The following is a 19,387-nucleotide window of genomic DNA, read 5'->3' as shown; positions in this document are numbered from 1 at the left end:
TTCCGATTTGAATCCCTTTGATCCCCTTATGTTGTCTTATTGCTATTGCTAGAATTTCAAGCACTATATTAAAGAGGTATGGAGAAAGTGGACAACCTTGTCGTGTTCCTGATTTTAGTGGAATAGCTTTGAGTTTCTCTCCATTTAATTTGATGTTAGCTGACGGCTTGCTATAAATAGCATTTATTATAGTTAGGAACGACCCTTGTATTCCTAATCTCTCTAAGACCTTTATCATAAAGGGATGTTGAATTTTGTCAAATGCTTTTTCAGCATCTAATGAAATGATCATATGGTTTTTTTCTTTCAGGTTATTTATATGATGGATTACATTGATAGATTTTCGTATGTTGAACCAGCCCTGCATCTCTGGGATGAAGCCTACTTGATCATAATGGATAATTTTTCTAATGTGTTCTTGGATTCGGTTTGCCAGTATTTTATTGAGTATTTTTGCGTCGATGTTCAAGAGTGAGATTGGCCTGTAGTTCTCTTTCTTGGTTGTGTCTTTGTGTGGTTTTGGTATCAGAGTAACTTCAGCTTCATAAAAGGAATTTGGCAATGACTTCTCTGTTTCAATATTGTGAAATACATTAAGGAGTATAGGTATTAGGTCTTCTTGGAAGTTCTGGTAGAATTCTGCATTGAAGCCGTCTGGACCTGGGCTTTTTTTGGTGGGGAGGTTTTTTATAACAACTTCTAATTCTTCGCGACTAACAGGTCTATTTAGAATGTTCACCTGGTCCTGGTTTAACTTTGGTATATGGTACTTATCTAAAAAAGTGTCCATTTCTATAACATTTTCCAATTTTGTGGCATACAGGTTTTTGTAGTAAGATCTAATGATTCTCTGAATTTCCTCTGAGTCTGTGGTTATGTCTCCCTTTTCGTTTCTGATTTTGTTAATTTGCGTATTCTCTCTCTGCCGTTTGATTAGTTTGGATAGGGGTTTATCAATCTTATTGATTTTCTCCATGAACCAGCTTTTTGTTTCATTGATTCTTTGGATTGTTTTCTGTGTTTCTATTTTGTTGATTTCAGCCCTCAATTTGATTATTTCCAGTCTTCTACTTCTCCTAGGTGAGTCTGCTTCTTTTTTTTCTAAAGCTTTCAGGTGGGCTATTAAGTCTCCAATGTGTGCTTTCTCCGTTTTCTTTAAGTGGGCACTTAATGCTATGAATTTTCCTCTTAGCACTGCTTTCATAGTGTCCCATAGGTTTGAGTATGTTGAGTCTTCGTTTTCATTGAATTCAAGAAAGACTTTAATTTCTTTCTTTATTTCTTCCTTGATCTAGGTGAGGTTCAGTAGTTGACTGTCCAGTTTCCATGAGTTCATAGGCTTTCTGGGAATAGCATTGTTGTTGAATTCTAACTTTAATCCATGGTGATCTGATAAGACACAGGTGGTTACCGATATTTTTTTGTAGCTGTGTAAGTTTGCTTTGTTACCGAGTATGTGGTCTATTTTCGAGAAGGTTCCATGCGCTGCAGAGAAGAAGGTATATTCTTTCCTATTTGGGTGGAATGTTCTATAGATGTCTGTTAAGTCCATTTGATTCATTACCTCCCTTAATCCTCTTATTTCTCTGTTAGGTTTCTGTCTGATTGACCTGTCCATTGGTGAGAGAGGAGTGTTGAAATCTCCTACTATTAGTGTGTGTGGTTTGATGACTGCCTTGAGTTTTAGTAACGTTTCTTTTACATAAGTGGGTGCTTTTATATTAGGGGCATATATATTCAGGATTGAGATTTCATCCTGGTGAATTGTTCCTGTTATGAGTAAAAAATGTCCATCTCCATCTCTTTTGATTGATTTTAGTTTGAAGTCAACTTTCTTAGAAATTAGTATGGCCACACCTGCTTGTTTCTTAGGTCCATTTGCTTGATAAACCTTTTCCCAGCCCTTTACTCTGAGTAGATGTCTGTCTTTGTGGTTGAGGTGTGTTTCTTGTAAGCAGCAGAATGTTGGATCCTGTTTTCCTATCCAATCTCTTAGCCTGTGCCTCTTTATAGGTGAGTTGAGTCCATTGATATTAAGTGATATTAATGACCAGTGGTTGTTAACTCCGGTCATTTTTCCTTTCTTTCTTTCTTTCTTTCTTTCTTTCTTTCTTTCTTTCTTTCTTTCTTTCCTTTGGTAGTAGAGTTTGTGTGTTTCCCTTCTTCAAGTTGTGCTGGTGAAGGGACATTAGATGTCTGAGTTATTGTGGGCATTGTTGGACTCCTTGGTTTGTGATTTTCCTTCAATTACTTTCTGAAGGGCTGGATTTGTGGCTACGTATTGTTTAAATTTGTTTTTATCCTGGAAAACTTTGTTTTCTCCATTTATAGTGAACGAAAGCTTGGCTGGTATAGTAGTCTGGGATTGCATCCATGGTCTCGTAGTTTCTGCAGTATATCTATCCAGGACCTTCTGGCTTTCATGGTTTCCATAGAGAAATCAGGTGTAAGTCTGATAGGTTTACCTTTATAGGTAACTTGACCTTTTTCCTTTGCAGCTCTTAATATTCTTTCTTTATTCTGTATGTTTTGTGTTTTGATTATTATATGACGAGGAGATGTTTTTTTTTGATCCAGTCGATTTGGTGTTCTGTATGCTTCTTGGACCTTCAAAGGAATATCTTTCTTAAGGTTGGGAAAGTTTTCTTCTATAATTTTATTAAATATATTTTCTGGACCATTGAGCTGTACTTCTTCTCCTTCTTCTATCCCTATATTCTTAGGTTTGGTCTTTTTATTGTGTCCCAGATTTCCTGAATGTTTTGTGATGAGAATTTGTTGGTTATGCTGTTTTCTTTGATGAGAGTGTTTATTTTCTCTATGGTATCTTCACTGTCTGAGATTCTTTCTTCTATCTCTTGTAATCTGTTGGTGGTACTTGTCTCTGTAGTTCCTGTTCGTTTATTCAAATTTTCCATCTCCATCCTTCCCTCGGTTTGTGTTTTCTTTATTACTTCCACTTCATTCTTCAAGTCTTGAACCGTTTCCCTTACCTGTTTGATTACTTTTTCTTGTTTCTCTTGGATTTCTTGGGTATCATTGAGATATTTATTCATTTCCTCTACCTTTTTGTTTGTAATCTCTAATTGGCTGTGGCAGTTTTTCACCTCCTGTTTAAGGTCCTCTATTATTTTCATAAAATTCACTTTTGAGTCGAATTCTTCTAATTCTTCTGGATTAGGGTGTAGACTTCTCATTTCGGGATTCCTGGATCCTGGTGATGTCACGTTGCCTTTCAACTTGTTGGGGGAATTCTTTCATTGGCGCCTGCCCATCTTTTCCTTCAAATGGAGCCAGGAGAGGCCTGATGTCTTGGACCAGTCTTTGCTGTGACTAACTCTCTAGGTGTATCTCCTCAGTGTAGGGGCAGGAACCGTTCCCTTCCAGATGAACTCCTCAACACCAAAACATGGATGCGTGGTATTCCAATGACCCGCGTAAAGAAGGCCGAATGCAAGGGGTCGGGCGGGGTCCAGTAGAACACAGGCGACACTGCAGTACAAGCTGGAGGTGCCTGCGCTCCCTTTCGGGGGTTGCTGAGGCCTGCCCGCTAGGCAGGCACTCACCGCTCTGGTTGGGTAGCCTTAGTGTAGGGGCGTTTGTGCTCTCTACTGGGACCGTCCGCCCCAGGATAGTACACACTCACCCGTCCCGATGAAACTTCTTGGCACCTACACAGGAACTCCTGGATGCCCCAATGAGCCAGGGACTAATGGAAGTAGGGCGCAGGCAGAGCAGGTCCAGCAGATCACAGCAGAGACTGCCGCCCCAGCAGCAGGGGCCCGCTTTCCCTGGCGGGGGCCTTGAGGCCTGCCCTCTAGTCAGGGACTCACTGCTCTGGGTTGGTAGCCTTAGTGAAATGGCAGGAAACTGTTCCACAGCTAAGGACCTTGCAGGCAAGGCAGGCTTGGGGGTGGGGGTGGGGGCGGGTGTGTAGGAGAGAAAGCTCTGCAGCAGGAGCTGGGGGAGGGGCGTTTGTGCTCTCTACCGGGACAGTCTGCCCCAGGATAGCACACACTCACCTGTCCCGATGAAACTTCTCGGCACCTCGAACATAGATATTTTTAACTCTTGGTATTGAACTTATTTTGCTTCATCAAGTTTTTATGTCCAATTTGAAGGTGTATTCATTGAGATTAAATGCCTCTTATGGACACTAAAATGGAAAATGATGATTCATGTTTGCTTGGGTGAGAGTAAAATTCACTAAGTATGAACCTTAGGATCAGAAGTCTGATGAGGGGGCACCGTTGACAAACCACCCAGAGTAACAGAATGGTGCCCTATTGGAATTCAAGCAGATTTACGGTCATATTCAGTAGATGCTAGAGTTTCTAATTGGCAATAAGTTAAAGTGTACTGATAGAATGACATATTAGTGAGAGTGATAATTCAAAAGAGGAATGTTGGTGGAAAGCCTTGGGTTTGGTTGTGTCATGTGTTGATATAATATGATATGCCTAACCGTAAAACCGAATTGATTCTCTCACTTTACTATCATTTTCTGATCTTGGACAAATTGCTTCACCCGTCTGAACTTTGCCAAATTGTATGATAAGTAGCCAACACACTCGATTGTCCGGAAGAGTAAGTAGATTGATTTGACAGTTTTTTAGTCTCTGAGACCTTGCTAATGGTAAATTCTAGGCTATTTTTCATATGCAAAGTTGGTGAGTGGATCTGCTTAAGTTGGTGTTGGAAATCCATGCAGCGACTGTCAGAGAACAGAAATCTTCCACTCTTATGAATGATTTTCTTTAGAATTAAGGTAACATGTCCTGTAACATACAGTCCTGGGGGCTGGAGAGATGTCTCAGTGGTTCAGAGCACTGGCTGCTCTTCCAGAGGACCTGGGTTTAATTCACAACACCCACAATGCAGCTCACAACTGTCTGTAGTTCCAGTTCCAGGGGATCTGACACCCTTACACAGACATGCAGGTAGGCAAAACGACAATGCATATAAAATAAAAATAAATCATTAAAAAATGCAATTCTCTATTTCTTAAGATGGTTGAGATGTGGCATGCTGTTGGTTCCTCTCTGTATAGATCCAGGTGGAAATTCTGTCTTCATCAGCTGACTATTCTGTTTGTTTGTGCTGGAGAAGGATGTTGCTTATGCTGTGTAAATGCTAGGTTTACATCTATATTGACTCACTTATATTTTCTATAATTTGATATGTATAACTAAAGATGAAATAATTTTTAATTTTTATATTCAAATATTTAAAAAGAAAATACACATCATTTACATATTTATATGAGATAAATGGACTTATTATTTCTCAGTATTGGGCTTTCTTCATGTGGGAAGCTCAGCTAAGAAAGAAGAACAGGACAGTTTTGGGGAACATTGCACTTTGGAGAAACAATGTCCTCAAACACTGATATTGCCATGCAACAGTTATGCTACCTTGGGCAAGTTCTTAACCCATGTGTGTGCCTCAATTTCCTTGTATGTAAATTTAGAGTAATTTCTTTAATAGGGCTGCCGTGCATGTCTCATTTAATCCAAGCAAAGTGGCCCATATTTATTATTATTATTGGTTACTATTTTGTTTGGCAATAGTTAATTCAGAAGACACAGAAACTTCTCTCTTCCAGGACCCCTCTCATTTCCTGGCTGGATTCTGAACAAAGGTGAAAGAAAAGTGGATTCAGTTGGCCTTCTTGGGAACTGTAATGTCATGGGAATGGCTGACAGAAGCCAGGAGAAAGGAGATGGTTTAGAGTTTAGATTGCTAACTCAACCCTAGAATGATGCAGAATTCCCAGCAGTCACTGCTCAAGGTGGCTTTCCAAGTGAGGCACTCTACACGCGAGAGTGAGGGAAAAACTCTGATGGTCTGTTGGGAAGAAAAATTCCTCTCTGATACTCTCTATTTTTAGTTCCCCTCAGTTCATTATACATGCTAATGATGTGGGCGGGATTGCTGGTCAGGTCACTCCTCAGGTGATTTCTCTCCAGCCTTGGGAGTCCAACCTTGTTCTCACATTGCCTTCTGTTGGTACCAAATTCTCTGATGTCTTTAATACTTGTGCAGATTCGGCCACTACTCTTCCCTGTAATTTATTGGAAATTGCCTTTTCTCTTAATTGCTTACTTTGCTTGAAATGGTCTTTAATGAGGTTAATCTCCTCCATTTTCCTTACCTGGAAGCCAGTGGGAATAAATACTCCGAATATTTATGACTGGTATAGACAACAAACATCAGTCTCAGCCAGGGCTTAAAAGACTGTTTGCAAAGGGAGCCCTGTCACATAGGGATAAGTGGTTAACTGGTAGCCTCATGTGGTTAGTCCACATCACTCCCGGAGACTAGTTCAGCATCACTTCCCCATCTACTTTTCTTCTAGGATTTAACCCATCTCTGTTTCTTCCTTTTTATCATCTTACTCCTTATCTATAGGACCTTATGGTTCCGGTTTCCTTGACACGACTATATCCCTTCTACCCTCTTCCCTCAGCTCTCATTCTTGGTGGAAATACCCACACCGATAGCTTTTTATTTTTATTTTTTATTTTTATTTTTCCTGAGACAGGATTTCTCTTTGTAGCTCCAACTGTCCTGGAACTTTCTCTGTAGACCAGGCTGACCTCAAACTGCCTGCCTTTGTCTCTCAAGTGCTAGGATTAAAGACATGTGCCACCAGCACCCGGAAATAACATTTTATATTTTAATTTTCAAGTTTCTCTTTGTATTATCTGGGAAAGTTTTCAGCCCTGTTCTATTCCCAAGTCCCATAGACCTGCTTATCCTGGGCCTCCATTGATTTTATGTCATCTTGGTATCCCTGAGATACTCGGTCCTAGGAGACCAAGGTCAGGCTGTTCTTTTTCAGAGCACATACCTTATTTGGTCTCATTCCATCTGGCTATGTGAATTCTTCAAAGACAGACCCTGGTTAAATCAATCAAACTTATGTACAGCATTCTCAATAGGACAGTCTCATGGGAAAGTAATGAACCTTCTCCAGCAGTGCTGGAAGGAGCTACTTGTTGGTTTCCTGGCTGCTCAGTCCTGAAATAATCACACAGAAACCATATTATTTAAATCACTACGTTGCCCATTAGCTCTAGCTTCTTATAAGCTAGCCTTTACATATTAATTTAACCTATTTCTATTAATCCGTGTATCACCATGATGTCGTGGCCTCCCAGGAAAGTTTCATGACATCTATCTCTGGCCGTGGCTCCATGGCTTCTCTTTGACTCTGTCCTTCTTTCTCCCAGCATTCAGTTTAGTTTTCCTCTGCTAAGTTCTGCCCTGCTATAGGTCCAAAGCAGTTTCTTTATTCATTAATGGTAATTACAGCAAACAGAGGAGTATCCCACATCACAGCAGGGTCCCTTTCTTCTCTAGCTGCTTCTGTACTGGAACCATCTATGTACTATTACATAGCTTTGTGACTTTTTTAACTCTAGTATATTTATAATTAAACTACATTACTCCAGATACCCACAGCCCATTTGAAACCAAACATCTTATAGCATTTTTTTTATTTTCATCCATTTGTTTAATTTTTTTATACATTATATTTTGATCATATTCTTTCTCTTCTCCCCAATTCTTCTCTGGTCACCCCAACCTTCTTTCAATATCTCAATGATGGAATGTTTAATTTCTGTCCTGTTTTGGTTTTCTATTGTGGTAATAAAAACAGTTTGTGGAAGCAAGGATTTATGTCACTCAAACAGCAACATCATCTACCATGGAACACAGTCAGGGCAGGAACTCCAGGCAGGAACTGAAGAAGAGACTAGTGGGGAATGTGCTTACTGATCGTTTGCATGGCTTATACAGCCTGCTTCTTTCATATACAGCCAGCAAGGCTGCTGCCACCTACAGTGAGCTGGGTCTTTCCACCTCAATCATTAATCAAGACAGTACTCCGTAGACTTGCATACAGGTTAGTGTTATGGAGGCATTTTTTTTAACCCCTTCCAACCAGGTTGGAGTTCTTTGGAAGACATTCTAGTTAAAGCCAGGCCCTTGGATTTTCTCCCATGCTAAACTTTCTCTTCACATTGACACACTAGTACCTATTCCCTCTCTATCCCTTACTGCCGAACTTGAGTTAATTTTCCCTTCCTTCCTCCCTCCTTCCCTCTCTCCCTCCCTTCCTCCCTTCCTTCCTCCCTCCCTTCCTCCCCCCTTCTTCCCTTCCTCCCTTTCTTCCTCCCTCCCCCCTTCCTTACTTTTTTCCTTACTTCTGTGTGTGTGCGTGCATGACCATGTGTCTGTTCAGGTGGGTGCATCTGCAGGTAGAAGCCAGGGATCAAATATATGTATCTTTCTCTATTGCTCCGCACCTTATTCTTTTTATTTTTCCTTTCTCTCTCTCTCTCTCTCTCTCTCTCTCTCTCTCTCTCTCTCTCTCTCTCTCTTTTTTTTTTTTTGGCAGGTTCTCTCTGAACCTGGTGCCAGGGAGACCCAGGGATTCTCCTGTCTCCACCTCTCCAGTGCTGTGTTGCAAGTGCCACCTTCTATGTGAATGCTGAGAATCTGAACTCAGATTCTCCTGCTTGCATTCCAAGCATTTTGCCAACTGAGCCATTGAGCCTGGCTGTGTGTTGCTATAGAAAGCATGAGAGGGGGAGCTAAGTGTTCTTTTATATAATTTGATACTGTTTACTTATAATTGGTGTTATAATTCTGAATAGTTTTCTATTTTATTCACTGCCATGCCTATCTTCAGAGGGCTTCTTTTTCTTTAGCCTTCAATTTTCTTTTTCTCTCTCTTTGGAGGACTTAATTATTTTCTGAGGATGAGGCCATTTGATTGATGACCCCTCTGCTCCTTCCAGGAGATATTTGTGGATTCTGTATTTTAAATCATGTTTAGGTTGATATTACCGTGTCAGAGAATGTTTCCTTTAATTTATTGTTTTTAGAAAGAGGATGTCTGCTGTTTATTGGAAAAATTTTTTTGCATCAAATCTACTTGATTACTTTATAGATATTACCTCCATTGACTATGATGTGGTCGCTGAAGAAACTATCTTAAATACTACTTTAAAGTCTTTGGATGACCATGATCAAGCCTTTCACATACTAAACTTTAGTAGGTTAAATATGCTTTAACATCTTAAATACAATGCAGATATAGAAATTTATATACACATATACACACATATCTCAGGTACATAAGAAGTTAGCCGAAGACTTAAGATTTCACTTATAAAATAGACTCTAAGAATGCTGGTACTATTTCACGATCACTTGTAAAACCAAACTGGAATTCTACTAATAAATTCAAGATTCAATGGCATGACTTACATTTTAAAATTAAATTTATTTAATGTAAGATTATGTTAATTAAATATTCTCTTATCAGCTTAATGATGTTTAATATAGATTCCTCCTAACAAGAGGTTTCCAAGGCCAGGGAAGTTGTCAAATGTAATGGAATTAGAGTTCAAAGATAAAATTCTATCTTTCGCTTCTTTTATAAGCCTCTTAAAAGGTTGGAGCCCCGTTTCAAAGCCCTTAGAGCAGATGACCCTTTGCCGTCATCCTTTATGTTCCATGTTATGACGTTTTACAGCTCCATTCTTAACCTGAAGGAGCTGGTTTTGCTAACCACATGATAAAACTAAAGTCTCCTTTGCCTAAATGTAAGAGAACAAGATTCTGCTCTTTCCCTGTTACAACATCCTCCAGCAGGGCTCTCTGCGATGACAGGCAGCAGCCCTGTCAATGTGGTTTCTTCATGACCCATTAGCCATAAGAGGCATAGTGAACTCTTCAAATGTGGCTAGTGTAAATGAGGAGCTGAATTCAAATCTCATTCCTCTTAATGAACCTGAATTTATGTTTCAATAGCCACACATCCCAGGTGACAGCTATATCAGCTCATTGCTTTGGAGTACTGTTTAGTGGCTGAATTTTAAGGACTTGTGTTTTTCTTGGTGGGTCTTCATGCCCATTTTGAGAGCGGGAATAATCTGTTTGGAATGTTGTCAATGAAAGGGTTTCTTGCACCGCACGAGTCACATATCCAAAAGATGAACTTCTGCAAGTAAGACACCATGATAGTCCTCTACAGAAAAGCATTCCTACAGGCACTGAGTTAGGTAAAGCAATGTTCTCCTCAAAAATGCCCAGAACATGTAGATGACGTGTTATCTCTGTTGGGGCAGTTCAAATTATAGTCACAATAAGAGAACACAACTAAGTCACACACGAATGTACAATTTGTCCTTACAAAGCCTTTAACCCACTGACCATGAAAAGGCCAATGGGTCTTTCATCTTTCAAGATGAAAGAACTCCAAACGAAACACCAAACGAACACCAAAGGCTACTGTGGAAGCCCGTGCCCGTTTGGGCATATGGTAGTAATCTGCTAAGCACAGAGGTGCAATGTGCTGGAGAATAAGCAGAACAGGTTTGCCAGACAGCGATTCTGTCTGATGAACTCAGTGTTTATTATGGGAAAGCAGAGGTGTGGAGAAGCACGCAGAATGGCTGCTTCCGTTTTCATTTCAAAGCCATTTCAGCATCTCTTGTAAGAAGTATGGCCTTCATTTATGCAGATCATCCTTCAGGAGGCTGAATACCTGAACACCATAATGCTCAATGCTCAATTCCAGTATTTCTGTGCGCTGAAGAGTCCATCGCATCGAGAAAGACATTCGTGTGCTCTTCAGGAAGTGTGTAGCATTTGATAGGTAGCTTAGTTGCTGATTGATGATGAAACTACAGACCCTGAAGATGCAGCACCAGATCTGAGTAAGAGGTTGGATATGCACATAAATGGTTTACCCAGGAGATATTCAGCACTTCTTGGTTGAATAGAGTCCCCTGATTTCCAGCTGTCTTTTACATTTAAAAACAGTTGGGAAACAATTGCGACAGCCCTGTCAAGAATGTATAAGGCAACAAGTATTTTTGCATTAGCAGCCTATGACTACAGGGCTTTCAATTAGTATAATTGGAATCGCTTAGCCGTGCTCTATGACAAAAAAAAAAAAAAAAAAAAAAAAAAAACCTGTTGTTTATCAGGAAATTCCTCCCCCCCTCCCCCCCAAATTAAAAGCTATACAGAAAAGCTGGAACTCAAGGAGAATCAGGATCTTGTCAAAACACAGTTTTATCAAGTTAGATCAATCCTAGCATCTGTGGAAGAAATGGAAAGAAGAGTAAAAGAAAGAAAAGAAAATTTTTCGTGTGTGTGTGAATGCATGCATATGTGTGTAAGTACATAGGAGGCCAGAAAGTCAGGTGTCTTCCACTGTTGTTCTCTACCTTATTAACTGAGTCAGGGTCTGCAGCTGAACTCAGAGCTTATGGATTTCAGCTACTGTAGCTAGCTGTCTTTGCCCACCCCCCCCACCCACTCCCTCGCTGGTAATAGAGGTAGCCACCACGACTACCTGGCTTTTTCGGTGTGGATTCTGGGGATCCAAAGTCCAGTTATCATGCTTGTACGGCAAGCACTCCCTCCACCCATCCGTCCAGACTAAACTAGCTAAACTAAAATGAAATTTAAGCAATACGGTTTTGAAATAATTATAGAATGCTTTGGACATCTTTATGACTGAAAAATGTTTCAGTATTTTATAGCTAACCTTTTGGAATGGGACATTGAATGTTCAACTTTGAGTGGTTGGTTTTATTAGCCAGGTGGCAGTGCAGCTGTGAATAGACTCAAGGAAAATTGGCCTTTGCAGGAACTACGTGAATGCGGGCTCATGATACTTTAAAGCGAACCTGGAGCACCAGTTTTTCCTCTGGCCAGGGGTATTTGGATGGTAGACTCTGGTTATCGTATTGTGAACTAGAGACGAGCTAGATTAACTTTTAACCAAGACTCAAGATATCATTGAATGTCCCCCGCTGGAAATGGCATTGAACTGTGAGCGATGAGCTCATACTTGCCGTGTTACCTATTACAAAACAGTTAGCTTTGAGACAGAGGCTCAAGTGATTCAGATATGCACAGGAAATCCTTGAGAGGTCTAGGTGACCATAGTGGATGAGCTTGTTGGGTTGCTTCCGACCTTGGTAAAGGATCAGATTTATGGAGGTAGGGATCCTAATGCCAACATCATGGTAAAAGTAGTCCTAGAGGACATGGAGCCTGAATGGACTGGATCTGAGTGGACGTGGAGTCTAAATGGGAGCTGGAGCTCCCCACATAAGTCAGATATACATGCACTCCACCCTTGTAAGTCATCATCTTTGGAGGATGTTGTGTAATGAGCCTATGTAATTCTCCATCAACCTTCACCCTCTCAACCAGCTTGATCACAGACAGGCTAGGCAGTCCATCTCACCAGCTTAGCACTGAGTCCATATTCATGGCTCTCCACCTGGGTACAGCAGTACTGAGAAGTTCAACTCCTTGGATGACTGGAATTTCTCTAAATCAGCAGTTCTCAACATATGGGTCATGGACCCTGGCGGGGAGGGGGACATTGAATGACCCTTTCTTAGGGATCACGTAAGAGTTTTGGAAAACACAGGTATTTACACTATGATTCATAACCGCAGCAAAATTGCAGTTATGAAGTAACAACACAAATAATTTTATGCTTGGGGGCTGACACAAGATGGGGAACTTTATGGTAAGGTCTCAGCATTAGGAAGGCTGAGAACCGCTGCTCTAAATAGTCCATCTTTTTAAAGCCGTCCCTTCTATGGCTTCCAGGCTACATAGGTGGATTCTTCCAGGGGTTTAACAAGACCATGGAAGAATTTGTCCTCTGATTAATACTGATGTCCTCCAAGGATTTCAGTCTAATAGAACTGAAACCAAATATTTCCTAAAATCATCCTTGATTATAAATTGATGGCTGTGTTCAAAAGGGAAATAATTAATAAAACAAGATGTCACCATTAAGTCAGAATGTATATGTGCATATGTAACAGAATACCTAGCATGTACAAGCTCCCCATATTAATTCTTAACATATACACATAAGTACATGCATGTGTGTATACATGAATATATACATAAGTACATGAATAAGTGCATAAAATACTGTGGTCAGTGACTTTTGCCTACTTATTCTTTTTCACATGGCCATTTGGCACAGGATTATAGTCAACCTAAAGCCAAGTAGTGCCCTGACTAAATAATGATGTCTTAGTTAGCGTTTCTATTGCTGTGAAGAGATACCAGGACCATGGTAACGCTAATAAAGAAAAACGTTTCACTGGAGAGGCTTACAGTTCAGAGGTTTAGTCCATTATCCTCATGGCGGGACATCTCCAGCAGACATTGTGCTGGAGAAGGAATGAGAGTTCTAGATCTTGATCTGCAGGCAACAGGAAGTGAACTGTCTACCACACTGAGCATAGTTTGAGCAGAGGAGACCTCAAAGCCTGTTCCCATAGTGACACTTCCACCTACAAGACCACACCCACTCCAACAAAGCTACACCTCCTCATAGTGTCACTCTCTTTGGGGGCATTTTCTTTCAGCTCTCTGCAAGTGACTCACTGCTTTCAACAGTTTGCAATTAGAAATTCCAACAATTAGAAATTGGAAGTATTTCTAATGTCTTCCTTCTAAAAATTTACTTGATTATAAGAAAAACTTAGAGCTCATGATCCCCTTTTCCTCAAAGAAAAAGTCTTTTTTTTTCCATTTAGACATAAAAATAAACTTTAAAAAAAGGTTTAAGCAAATATTCTTTTAATCATAAAATTTAGTAAGGATCTGTCTTTTTATCTTTTTCCATTTTTCTTTCTTTCTTCCTTTTTTTCCCTCTTTTGAAACAAGGCCTCACAGTTTATCCCTGGATTGCCTAGATTACATTATCTGTGTCAATTAGACTGGTCTTGAATTTGACGAAATCTCCTTGCCTGTCTCCTGAGTGCTGGATTTAAAGACATGAACCACCAAACAGGCTCCAAATGTTTTATGTGTGTTCCATTTGTCTCCTTCCTCTCATTATATGTTTAGATGAAATGAGAAAAGTTCTTTGAATCTTTGTATTGGGAACTATCAGAACCTGGCTTGTAATTTAATGTATCACAGACATGGCGTGGATAGGATAGCTTGTTGATATGACTGTTTCTCACAGGGCATGTTCCCTGTGCCAAGAGTCAGTCTGCCTTTCTTTGGAAGTGAGAATTGTTTGATCACACCGGATGGTTAGGCCACAGGAGTGTGTTTTTTCATTGTAACTGGCAGCTGGCACTTCTTCACGTGGCCGTCCTTGTCTGTCAACAGGGCCCATCTGGAGGCCAGTGCCGAGAAGTGGAACAGGTTGCTGGCATCTCTCGAGGAACTGATCAAATGGCTCAATATGAAAGATGAAGAGCTGAAGAAACAGATGCCCATTGGAGGGGACGTTCCCGCCTTGCAGCTCCAGTATGACCACTGCAAGGTAAGGGGCCTGTCTCTCACAGTCTTCTTATTTATTCTAAATTCAATCTTGGTAAGCAAATCGAATGATATCCTAGAGAAAAGGAAAGTATAAACTAATTGCCTCAGCTTTCCAACCCTTTTTGTCTTTTGCTTGTCGATATTTGGGCATTTTATTTAATTATATTCTTTGCTTCCTTTTCTTTCATGTTTCATGGTTTGTTCATATTTAACTGAAGATTTTCATAGTGCAGCTATCCAAAGCAGAATATTGTTTTTAGTTCATCACGAACCTTATCCATCTAATAAATTTCTTTGGATATCAGTATATTAGAAAAAACTTTAAACTACAAATTATCCTTTATTTTTATGTATGTATACATCCATCCATGCATACATTTTAAAGACAGGGTCTTGCTTTGTAGCCCAGTCTGGCCTCAGACTCACCAAGTAACCTAAGGTAATCTGGACCCTGTATTGATCCTTCAGTTTCAGCCTCCAAGTGCTGGAATTGCAGGGAAGCGCTTGATGCTGCACCTGACTGTGACTGAACTATAAGTGCCAAAGTCATGCTGTCAGAAAGAATTACAAAGTAGAGCTGGCTGGTGGGATGCCTTTGTTTCCAACTCTCAGGAGGCAGAAACCAGTGGGCCTCTTGTGAGTTTGAGGCCAGCAAAGGTGACATACTGAGGCTCAGTCTCAAGTAAATGATTAAATACATACATAAAATTACAAAGTAGTTCTAAGAATTTAGCTTCATGGTAAAGCACTTGCCCAGTTTGCCCAGTCTTCTTTTCATCTTGTTAATGGAAACAAAAGTAGAGAAAAACTGTAGGGCAGGTTTCAGTCCTGCATCAAATGAAGTCCGCAGTGTGAAATAAAAATCATCTTATGTTTTATTTCCCTAAACGTCCATCTCTCTTTAAATTAGATTTTCTTCTGGACAGACATCCATCTCTACGCACGCTTGTGCTTTTATTTTGATGAATGAACTATTAATCCTGAAATGTAATCTGACATTTCCCTCAGCCCTTATATTTTTAAACATCTTCACCTAGTCCAAGTTCTGTTAATATATTTGTATCCTTTTATATTATTTTCTCACATATTGCATATCGTTCAGTTCTGTTGTAGTTCCCTACTCATATGCAGTATGAATTCCCATTCAAAGTCTGTACACTTTAATACAACATTGTGCGCCTGTTCCCATAACAAATGAATACTAATATATACCTTCCTGGTGCAAGATACCATCTATTTAATAAGATGTTCTAACACATTGATAGGACCTTGAATTTTATTTCATTCTGACCCTTGTGCTAAGTGAATAAAATTACTATTTCAGTGAATAGAGAACATGATGGGGAGATAACTCTGGAATAGAAAGACAGATGTTGGTCTATTGAGCAACAACAATAGTGGAGTTTAAATTAGTGACTCTATAAAAATCAGAGCTTTTTTTTTTTCCTTTTAGTTGTTTGCTTGAGATAAAATCTCTCTGTAGTCCTGGAACTCACTCTGTAGACCAGGCCATCCCCAAACTCATAGAGATCCTCCTGCCTCTGCCTCCTGAGTCCTGGAATTAAAGGTGTGCACTACCATGTTCGACTCTCCTTGTTTTGTCCCAGCTTTCTTCTGTGTAATGATGATTCCCTTTCTGCGGTTCAGGTGTTGGTAAGGAAATGAAGTCACACAACGGTTTTCTAACAATACTTAGTGCTCTGTGTGTGCAGTAACTCTTGCTTGTGACCGTGTCTTGCTAGTTTTGACTACAACTCAGTTCTTATTTAGGAAGTTATTATCCTCACAGAACCTTGGCCATGTCCCAACAGTGAGCCCTCCCACCCAATCCTGTTCTCTTGCCTGTGACTTTTGGTGGTGTTGCCTAGCTTTAGAGTCCATTGCACTCTGTCTTATAGAACTTCATGAATTACTCTGCCTTAACTCTTTAGCCCCAGGCATTGACATGATCAAGATAATGCTGACAGTGATGCTGGTAACAATGTCAGCTCCATTCCTCTGCAAGTGTTTATGAGTGACAGATACACACTGGGTACTATTCTCGTCACTGATGAGTCAGTGCTGAGTAACAACCAAGTTCTTGTAGCTGGGAGTGTCACTCAGTAGTGGAATGTTTCCATCACGTGCAAGGCTCCTGATTCATCCCCTAGAACCACGAAAATGAATACATGAAGATGCTAGAAAGATTGTTCAGTGGTTAGGAGCATTTGCTTACCCAGGCTTGGTTATTATCACACACATGGTTGCTCACAACCATCCATAACTTAGCTCCAGTTTCAGGGGATCCAATTCCATCTGGCCTCCACAGACACCAGGCGTGCATGTGGTTTATATGCACATATGCCCCTACCCATATAAAATAAAAATTAATAAATCAGAAAAAAATGAACAAATAACTGAAAACCCAGATCTTGACTGAGATGTCATAAAAGTAAAAGCAATGAATAGTAGCTGGTTTCTAAATACATTAGGAAAGAGAAGAAACAGGATTGGTAGTAGCCTGGAATGTAGGAATTGAAAGGAAAAGACTCAGGCGTGTCATGTGGCCAAAGTGTTTGGACGAAGGAGAAGGAAAGCAGAAGTATCATTTAGACAATGGGAAAAAATGATTGAAGGAGCAGCCAGGACAGGAACATCAAGACCTTAGCTGCTGTCCATGCTCAGTAGGACATTGGGTATGCAAACTTGAAGTTAGGGGAAAGGTCAGAGCTAGAGGAAAAAAAATTGTAATGCAAAGATCAGCTCAGGGTTGGATGAAGCCTCCTAGGAAGTGATCACTCCTGGAGTGTAAAAAGTAGGCAGTGAGGAACCCAAATTTACAGGTCAAGGAGTTGAGATTGAGATGGAGCACAGAAGAACCCAGGGAGAGCAGAATCTCGAACACCAAGCAAAGTACTGTACTGAGGGCATTGTGGATACAAGGACATAATACTGCTGAGAGATTTAGGAAGAGGACAGAATGTCAGACATCCTGAAGGCTCTCTTGTTGCCTCGAACAGGAGGGAGTTTGGGGACGTGATGGAATCTGAAGCATGATTTGAGGAGAATCTAGAGAGAATATAAGCCGAAGTACAGAAATGTATTTGAGAAGATTGTACAAGGAAGGACAGAGTCTGAAGGAGCCGGTGCCGGGGACTGTGTGATCCTGTAATAGTTTTATAAAGACAGAGACTACTTCTCTGCATTGATGGAAATGACTCTGGAGAGCAGAGAAAAATCAAGGATGTTGTGGAGAATGGCTGTGGGAGAAATGACCAGACAGGGCCCGTTGAACTACCAGGGAGTTGGTCTTAGGTAGGAAGGCAGGGAGTTGAACCATCATAATAGCAAAATACATTAACTGAATAGGCGTGGGTGGGAGTTGTTTGCTGGACTTGGAAACGTGAAGGGGCTGCTAATGAAAGGAAAAGCAAGATCATGGACTGAGTAGAAGAAGAAGGAGGGCTAAAGATGTAGCTCAGTGGTAGTTCTTGCCTACTATTCACGAGGCTCTTGGTTCAATCCCCAACACCAGGCTGGGGAGTGGGCAGGGGTAGGAGGGGAAGGATGTGTAGATTTGAAGAGAGCAGAGGTAGAAAGTGTGGTCTATCAATTGATACCACGTCAGGCTTGAATTATGAATTGTACAGGAATGAAAAACTTAGGCTGAAAGCCTGTCTTCCATGTTTTCTCTTTAGGTTGCGCCATTTGCTATGCATTGTAAATGGGGGTGAAAATTAGAGGTGTGTTGACTCCTCTTTGATATGAGGATACCAGTGTGCTGGGTAGACAGCCTCCTGGGCCTTTGTGTTGACATGGGGTTCAGGGTGCACTGGGGTGGGTTAAGGGGTAGCAGCTGTCTGTTTATATGTGTGGTAGTGTGGGTGAGAGCTGTGAGCAGACATTGTTTTTGGGGTGATGGTAGAGAAGGTACCTCGAGTTGAAAGGCGAATATGTTCCCTTCACTTTGGCACTGCTATTCTGGGCGACTCTGAAATGTTAGCTGACTTTATGCAGTCTGCACTCTCCACACCGATGGGATGGGCATAGGGGATTTGATGACTGGTGAGGACCGACATATGGTTCAGAGAGTATCCTGTCTCCATCCTTACATGGTGGAAAGTGCTCCTTCATAAGAGGCTTAATTCCATGCTTGAAACTTCCTCCCTCATGATCTACTCACCTCTCAAAGACTATGTCTCCTGCTACTATAGCTTTGAATTAGGATCTCAACACGCTGGTTTTAGAGGAACACCAACACTCAAACCATGTGAGTACTCCTACCTCCTCTGCAGAATGATTCCGAATGGAATAACATGAATGACAAGAGTTTTTAAAAACGCGACGTGCATCGGGCAGTATATCATTTTACTCAATTACATGTGTTCTGTTAAAAGCTGCTTTCTTTCCCAACAACCAAGAGTAATTATTAAAATGATGTAATTATACATATGGCGCAGAGGGGTATGATTAATATTAATTTACATTAATATGAGTGCACACTATTAGAATTCGAACATAATCATTATGCATTAGTACAATTACGGCATAATTTAAAGGAATATGTTACTTGTTGTCTAGTCATTTTCTTGACTGTGACTCATCAGGGGAAGGATTTGTTTCGCTGCTCAGTTTCACAACAGGGAAGATATGGCAATATTCATAATGGAAGTAGCGGTTTCTGCCCATGGCAGTGGTAGCCTAAGCTTGCTTCTATCTCAGCAGATGAATAAACAGGTTGTCCTAGATCCCTTCTCGGTTGCTGTGATAAGACACGGACCCAAAGCAACTTGGGTAAGAAAAGGCTTACAGATTAGTCTACCATCCACCATGGCAAGCCAGAGCAAGAACTCAAGGCAGGACCCTGGAGGCAGGCACTGAAGCAGAGACCATGGAAGCATGCTACTTACTGGCTGGCTTCCTCTGGCTTGCTCAGCTACCTTCATTGTACAACCCGGGCCTACCTGCCAAGGATGGGCAGTGGATGGAGTCCTCTACATCAGTTTGCAATTAATAAAATCCCCCACAGGTATGACCACATAACAGTCTGACGGAGGCGGTTCCT

The 19,387-nt window shown here is 40.8% G+C and overlaps 1 protein-coding gene across 5 annotated transcripts in view; it reads left to right on the top strand.

Moving 5' to 3' along the window:
- Window positions 1-19,387, top strand: part of Utrn (utrophin) — a 528,929-nt gene that overhangs the window by 363,361 nt on the left and 146,181 nt on the right. For all 5 annotated transcript variants that reach the window (XM_057761785.1, XM_057761787.1, XM_057761786.1 and 2 more), the window contains one exon: window positions 14,188-14,344. In XM_057761785.1, the coding sequence (XP_057617768.1) occupies window positions 14,188-14,344 (157 nt within the window). The remainder of the gene's footprint in view (window positions 1-14,187; window positions 14,345-19,387) is intronic.

This window comes from Chionomys nivalis, chromosome 2 (assembly GCF_950005125.1).
Source record: "Chionomys nivalis chromosome 2, mChiNiv1.1, whole genome shotgun sequence".
Lineage (NCBI taxonomy): Eukaryota > Metazoa > Chordata > Mammalia > Rodentia > Cricetidae > Chionomys > Chionomys nivalis.
Note: the sequence above shows the minus strand (reverse complement) of the source record. Positions and strands in the feature narration are given on the sequence as shown.